The sequence below is a fragment of the Armigeres subalbatus genome, unplaced genomic scaffold, assembly GCF_024139115.2.
Source record: "Armigeres subalbatus isolate Guangzhou_Male unplaced genomic scaffold, GZ_Asu_2 Contig1855, whole genome shotgun sequence".
NCBI lineage: Eukaryota > Metazoa > Arthropoda > Insecta > Diptera > Culicidae > Armigeres > Armigeres subalbatus.
Window position 1 is genome coordinate 3,961 of NW_026942678.1, and position 7,886 is coordinate 11,846.

At 36.0% G+C, this 7,886-nt stretch overlaps 1 protein-coding gene across 1 annotated transcript; it reads right to left on the bottom strand.

The window, feature by feature from the left end:
* Window positions 1-386: 386 nt before the first annotated feature.
* On the bottom strand, window positions 387-7,040 carry LOC134203444 (uncharacterized). Its single transcript, XM_062678322.1, has 5 exons — window positions 6,703-7,040; window positions 4,405-4,558; window positions 3,634-4,339; window positions 2,627-2,868; window positions 387-2,567 (listed from the first exon to the last, which is right to left on the bottom strand). Exon 5 carries the CDS (start codon window positions 2,480-2,482, stop codon window positions 665-667), a length of 1,818 nt encoding a protein of 605 aa, XP_062534306.1. The 5' UTR covers window positions 2,483-2,567; window positions 2,627-2,868; window positions 3,634-4,339; window positions 4,405-4,558; window positions 6,703-7,040; the 3' UTR covers window positions 387-664.
* Window positions 7,041-7,886: the final 846 nt, after the last annotated feature.

Below are 7,886 nucleotides of genomic sequence, written 5' to 3' on the forward strand. Positions count from 1 at the left end.
TTGTAATCAGAATAAAACTGAATGAATGAAAGATGGAAACTGAAAAAAACATAAAACGCTTTTGGAATGTTTCTTTCAGTGGAAACAGCAAAAATAATATAAACTACAGAGAAAGATTGTCGTTGTCTGGAACATCTTTTGCAGGTTGGGATAGGGACAATGAAAAAATCCATACGATTTGTTCTGTACCCAACATGTTTCGGACAGCAGAACAAAGGGCACCGAGACGACAATCTTTCTCTGTAGATTATAACCTCTTTTGACGCTTTTAATGCGTATGCGAAATGATATGAGCGCTTTGTTCATCATAAACCCTCCAAACAAGTCAACCCAAATTACTGTGGTTGTCTAAATTAGCAATTCAAATCAACTTCGTTACTCTTTATATATTTTGGAAAATACATTCTTTCATTACTTTATATTTATAAGTATTATGTATACAAAATGTCATTGGATATAATAATTTGATTAGAAACCAGATCTATTTGGATAGCCTCCTTATTTTTGTCTTCGACTTTGTTACTCGAACGCGTTCCATCTGGATTGCTTAGTTTTTAATACTCGGTTAACATCTGTTGAATGGGTTAAAAAAGGGCCTGGGAGGGAATAAAGGTTGCTGCCCAAGTAGACATTTTCTCTTAAGTTTAACTTTTTTGTGAATCGTTTATTCAAAATCGTTATAAACAAATAACTTCCTCCTTAACATTAAAACATCGTTAACATTTTCAAGGGCTACCGGAGGTCCGTCGAATATAGTAATATTTAACAAATAGTGTTCGTTACATTTATCCCCTATACAGTAGGCTTGATAATGCTCACTGAAGCTCCTAATTTTCCATCGAGATACTATCAAGTAAAATTCCTCTTTATGTTTAATGATTTCTACGATTTGATAAATTTCGATATTTGAATCAATAGAAACGGTAAGAAAGTTCCCTGTTCTATACATTTTGTGCCTATAATTGAAGCTCTGGCTTAACAAAACTTCAACTTGATTATTCAACATTTTTTTGTTTACTAGAGTTTTATAATAGTCTTTATTGGCCAATTTACTCAAATTGAAATAACCTTTGCAATTCAATTTTGAAAATACTTCATTTGTGACGTCATACGAAAACATGAGAGATGCTTTTACGCACATAGTATAACAAACATTTCTCCTAGAGGAAGTGCAATTGAAGTATTGTTTAAAATCTCTATGCCTAGCCTCGTGTCTAAAACAAGACATTTTTCTAAGAGGTCCGCTGTTTTCTATTATTCTTGCATAATGTAATAGGAAATGGTGTTTTGGCTTCAAATGCTGTTTAAACAATGACAAATATAACGTATGATGCTCAGTAACTAATTGCTTCAGCAAATCTATATCTTGGTATGAATATGATGGAAGATTGATTATGTCGAGTAGTTTGATCAAAATAGTGGCGAATTTCCATACTGGATCATCTAAAGGGACGAAAGGTCCGACTATGAAGCAGAAAAAGTTTGAAAATACTGCCATTTCGCTCGCTGTCATACGCAGTACGACCGATTTTTCCTTAGTTGCTTTCAAGAATGTCCCTTCTATATCCGGCATACGACTCAGCCCTTGCTCCAACTTATAGTTATTTAATATTTTTCTTCTGTCATTGATATCATCTAGTGTACAAAATCGTTTTTTATATATGCAATAGTTCAGCACTTCTGTGAAGCCAAATAAACAAACCCCAGAACTATATAGATCATGCATTATATCTGCATAATAGTTTTCTATAGTATGAAATGAGTCTAACGAGTTGAATATAGATTTTCCTGTCAATCCCGACTCGGATTGTTTTAACTGAACATCTCTTTCGTAATCTTTAACGTTTCGGAGACTGTCTTCGTACTCAACTGTATCTGAACGCAGAGCATCTTTTGTTCTAGTACAAAATCTGCAATAGAAATTTGCAGCGAATGATCCGGAGAATTTTAACATTTGATGAATTCCTAAATTGTCCCCTTGAACTAACATAAGCGAAAAATACACATGATACTCTTGCATCTTTGTATGAATTACGATACCATTCGATTCTATATCCTGGAAGCTAGTTACAACATGTTGTATTAATTTGTCAATCCCGTGTTCAGATATATCAACTTTCTTGATTGCCCCGGCGATAAAAATATTAGATAATTTGGCAGTATATTGATTTGGAAGGGTTGGAAAACTATAGTATAATGCACAAATTGAATGTCGTTTGTTGTGGGCGCTAAGCGGGTCATTGATCTCAAATTCATCGCTATATAAAAAAACAGGTATTACTATTTTCCCTGCATATTTTTCCTCGACAGATCGATACAGAGCACCATTCACAAAGTTTTGTAGGTTCGAATTTTGTTTTAGATTATTCATGTTCTTCAAAGTGTCGCTTAGAATATTATCTACTTCGAAAAATTTCCTGATTTGAAATTTCAGATTGGTCATGACTAGATGTGTTTTTTTTCCGAGACTTCCTCTTTGCATAGTTCTACTTTATCGATATTGACAATGTATACATCGGGGCTCTTATACAAATCAGCTTCCTCGAGATACTTCAGCAATTTATACTCTGTATCAACGAATTCGAATATATTAGATACTTTTTTAACGTATGTATCGAAAGCATACTGTTGTTGACCATCTTGTGATGCAGGAGCTGATGTCGCAATCAAATCGCCGAGATTGGAATATACCGAGCGAATACCACCGAGAATATCGGTAACATCTTTGCGGTTGAAATTTCGCTTCCTATGAAGATCGATAACGAAGTTTATGGCAAGACGATCCAAGTCACTCAATGAACTCCACAGTTTGTCTGCGTTTGATGTGGTTGATGTTGAAGGGCATGTTGTTTCATCTGCGTTGTTATCCTAAAAGTAAATTAATCAACTATAAGTAATAATATAGGACAGGAACAATACAGGAAGAAATGTCATTAGGGGCAATCACGTAAGAATCCAAATTCAATATTACTTTAGGTGTTCAAAAGTACTAATGCTTCAAATGTTATTTTGACAAAATAACAAATGATTTATTCACAGTATACCCCAAAGTACACAATTGAAAAAATCTTCTTCTTCAATGGCTATGCATTCCAACTGGATCTTGGCCTGCTTTTGAACTTGTTCTCTTAGCATTTCCTCAGTTATTAATTGAAAGCTTTTCTATGCCCACCAATTGCTTGATTATAATATGGACGGGGTTCTGCAAAACCGCACTAAGCGGCTTTTTGACTGACTTGTGATATTTTGTTCGTAAAAGGAAGACGGACATTAACTCATATCAATTCATCCGTACATTTGTTCTAGGATATTCTCAATTGTGGGATTGAGGGATATTCGACAGGATGTGTAATCAATGCAATCTGCTACTCGAAAACTTCGTCAGAAAAATGGGTAATTTTTATTGGTGCTTGGTGCGATTTAGCAAAACCCCGACCATGTATCTTGTGTGGCAAATACAACAGACACACTAACATCAGGAAGACGACAATGTTTCCCACCAGAAAACATCCTAGGCCGGATCAAGATTCGAACTCGCCACCTCCGAATTAGCAATCCTACGCCATTGCTCATCGCAAGGGTAACTGGAGACCCCATTAAAAATACTGGTAATTAAAATATTAAAAATATTACCTTTTCAAGTTCTAATTCAGACCCAACTTCGTGCTCCTTACTCTTCAGCCTTTTATAAGGATTCTTCTGTTCGATTTCATCGTTCGAGTGGCATTCAAGATGACGTCGTAATTTGTAGAATGAAGATAATGATTGAGGGCAGTTTCGATAAGTACATTTATATTCACGGGTATTTTTCAAGTTGTGGCCTTTAAGATGTGCAACATATTCATCGATAGTATTGAAATCTTGTTGACAATTGTGTTGAAAACATCTGATCATCCTTGACAGATTTTTTTTATGTTCTCAACGTCTTTGTACTGCGCCGGACTTCGAATGTCGTACAAGATTTCCTGTATACTATACCACACTAGCTTTGTGATTCTAGAGAATGGTATCTTGAATATGTTGCACATTTTTATCACTATGTCTACTGCACGAGCCAAACTGTTAACGTTATACTCAACTTGATAATAAATCACGTGAAAATTATTGCTGAACGATTGGTAGTCACGCCCAATAATGACAATTTTTGGATAAGGCGGAATGTTATGATCGTGGTATGCTTCAAACAAGTCTTGAATGACTGATCTTGCTTCATCAATATTGGAAGCAAACAGCAATATGTCTTGCTGTGCGGTCAAAATAGCTGGTTTGAACGTTTTTGTCATTTTGCATGGTTGCACGCAACAATTGAGCAATACCATAGAGCAGCAGATTTGCGCATCTGAAAAAAAAACAATATTTCAATTCATATAATCTATGTTTCTGGATTTCAAAATATCACTCTACCTTCAGAAGTACCAGCGCGAATCAAATATTCCAGCATGGATAGTGAATATTGATCCTTCACCTTTAGTACGAAGATTGGTCTCAATTTTGAAATTACTTTAGGCCATCCGCGTATGCCCTCTTGAAATCCCATCGCACGAAAATCTTCGTCGATCTGAAAAAAAAAATATGAGAATAAAGGAAAAATAAAACACTAAGCACAGACACAACAAGCGATAACATTACATTGTATACTGGGGTGACATTGCGCACCTCGACTCGAAACGAGTCGCATGTAAATAGTCGTACGAAAATGCCGTCGAATCGGGATGCGCAATGAGGCACCTGGTTTATTGATCATTTCGAATACAGTCGCGATTGGTTGGTTGGGCCACAACCTCGACCCAACTAACATATTTGATTCTTAGTTGGGTCAACTGACAGTCATTTGAACATGTGTATTTCGACTTGAACATCACAAATGATGTCCCAAATCCCGTTTTACGTGTTAACATTGAATTTTGACGTAAGGTTGCTTTTTAGTTGGGCCATAACCCAACCAGCGGAAGCCCAACTAAAAAGTGACCCAAGTATTAAAATCCCAACCAGCGAATCACGACTGTATTCAGCCAGGCAAGGCAATCACATTTAGGGGAGAACAGTGCATAACGCAACCCCCGGGGCAATATGGCCTCTCTCATAAATTCACTCATATAATCTTTTGAAGGACAATATAATTCAATATTAGTTATTCATTATCGAGCTGCAAAGGAAAAGTAGAGCAAATTCCCCTCATTTATACTTAAATTTTACGATTTGCGATTCTTTTACCTCACCAGTAAGATTTTCGTTCAATCCATTAAGACAAAACGAACAACCATGCGTTCACCATTATTTCACATGCAATTGAGTCATTTTACACCAAACATATTTCAAATGCGTTAGAAAGTCACAAAAACCTTGTTATTTTGAATAGGAGATCATTGTAAAATCTCTGTTAATAGTAAAATATTTGCGTGCACGCAGCGTTATAGCCTATTCAGAATACGATCATTAACGAGGTATTTGACATGATAAAGAGTATCTTGATGTCAAAGTTCCCTCATCTTATTTTCGTTTCATTTCTTATTGTCAATTATTACTTCAAATACCTCGTTAATGATCATAATCTGAATAGGCTATAATGGTCGAATATTTGCACAGGTTATTCAGAGATCTAGGAGATTTATGCAACATCGACAGGGCTAGACATCAGGCTGACTAGACAAATATTTGCCAATAAAACAACTATTTTTTTCATAGCGTTTATTTGATAGGCTCAGGGGTGTATCGACGGAGCCGCATTTTAGGATAATGATATTTACGATAGATATCATCGTACTATTAACAGTTAGTGAATATTACAACTGGTAAACTAAATGCATAGCTTAAGGCCGGTCCCAATGCTGAAGTTGCAGTTTCAGTTTGGTACTGCTTGATGTTATAAAATGTATGGCTTTTAAAATAAAACTACAACTTGGTGCTCGCAACGCACAGTTGTAAACCAAATAAAACTAGATTCTATTTTATCAAAAATTAAAAACAAAACAAACGAACATTTTTCACGGTAGTTTTTACCTGCTATAAGGATAATAGTAAGTTTATGTATCATCTGCGACACACAAACACTATTAAATAAATTTGAAATTCTGCTTCATTTCAGTTTCAAACCAGGTCATATTTAAAACAAACCAGTCGAGCAGTTGCAAATTAGTTTCAAAAAGTGCTCGAAAAATAAAACTGCAACTCTGCGTTGCGAACTAGTTTCAGTTTTAGTTTGATTTCCAAACACGCCATACAAAACCCAATAGCATTGCGACCGCCCTAAGTGTGACTGGGCAAATTGGTTTGTTCATAATCTTTGTCATTTTTTTTGAGTGGTGACCGCGCATCTACTTCTTCTTCAATGGCTCTACATTCCCACTGAAACTTGCCCTGCTTTTCAATTAGGTATTCTATTAGTATTTCCCCAGTAAATAATTGAAAACTTTTCTATACCCGCCATTGCATGAGTTAAAAACTATGCAAATATTTGGAATCACCCCTTTTGCGAATATTATTAATATACAAGCTTGCTATTAATAATGGAACAAAAAAATAATAATACATAAATAATGTCACGATATAGTTCATAGCTTGAATACCATATTAAATTTTAAGGCTATCAAGTTTCTTCTCTGTATCGTTAGTGTTTTCGTGACGAGATGTTGTCTTATACATATATAATATCTGTTTCAGTATTTGCCAATATACTACTACAATATAGTTTTCAAAATTTACCAATTGAAATCCGTAGTTAGTGGCATAATGACGATATTTCTTGAAAACATCATTTCCTCTGAGCTGTTTAATATCAGTGAATCGACTCTTCGAGGTTTTGATCCATTTTTGCAGCACTAAATCCCACGGCGCGTCATTAAGATCAAGCCATTTAATTGCTTCTAATACCGAGGCATCGTCTTCAGATTTTCCATCATTTTGATCAAGATTTTCCTGATGAATCTTTTCGCGTTTCTGGCGTTCTCTTGATGCGGTTCTCAGCCGTTTATACGCTTGATGTATTGCTCCCCCGGGATTTCTTCGCTCTGGTGGTGCTGCTGGTATGTAATAGTAGACCTGAAAATTTGAAGTATGATACATCATAGTTTTTGATCATGTGTACACTAAATATCCGTATAATATTTAAACAATCATGAGCAAGAAGCATAAAAACTTATTATTCTTCAACCTGTACCGTTGGTAAGTTTACTCTTAAGTCCTATGGAGCGCTGACAATTTGAATCTACAAGACCCAAAAGTCCTTGCTTTGGGGTGCATATAGTCATCAATGTACAAGAACTCTGAATAAAATCGTCGGCCTCATCGAAGCGCAGTACGCGGCTTTTACGTGCAGAGTCCTGTATAAGGGAGCTTCAACGGCGCTCTGATATGCAGAGTAAGCTGAACAACCTTACCAAATACTCCTCTATACGGCGGTTCTTGACATCAAGAACAACAAGACCAAAACGTTGGATGCCAAGACGGACAACCTCTCCAACTTTACGGCAGCCGGGCAAGCAGTGGAAAAAAAATTACAACTTTCAATATCTTGGCAGCCAGTTAGCGTCGGACGGCGGAACCAAGATCGACATATAAGCATGAATCAAGGGCTGCTTTTACGAGTTTACGAAACAAATACATCCAATCAAATTAGCCAACGCATCAAATTTTACATATTAAAATCTAACATGGAATCGGAAGAAAGTTCGGTTCGGAAGCCCCTACTTCCGAATTCTAATTTGGTGCTACGCCGACAATAGTATAGATTGAAAATTTTGTTCGGGAAAAACTCGATTTTTTATGGTAACTGAACTAAGCAACCCTTTCCTCATAATGTTACTCGGCCAAAAACCTTCTCTCATAAACCAATCAGGGTGGTGTGGATTTAAAATTTCGGTGGACGATATATGTATGTAGGGGATGAT

Coding starts and splice junctions, on each gene's coding strand:
- LOC134203444 (XM_062678322.1), bottom strand. CDS start 2,482: ATGCAAAGAGGAAGTCTCGGAAAAAAAACACATCTAGTCATGACCAAT.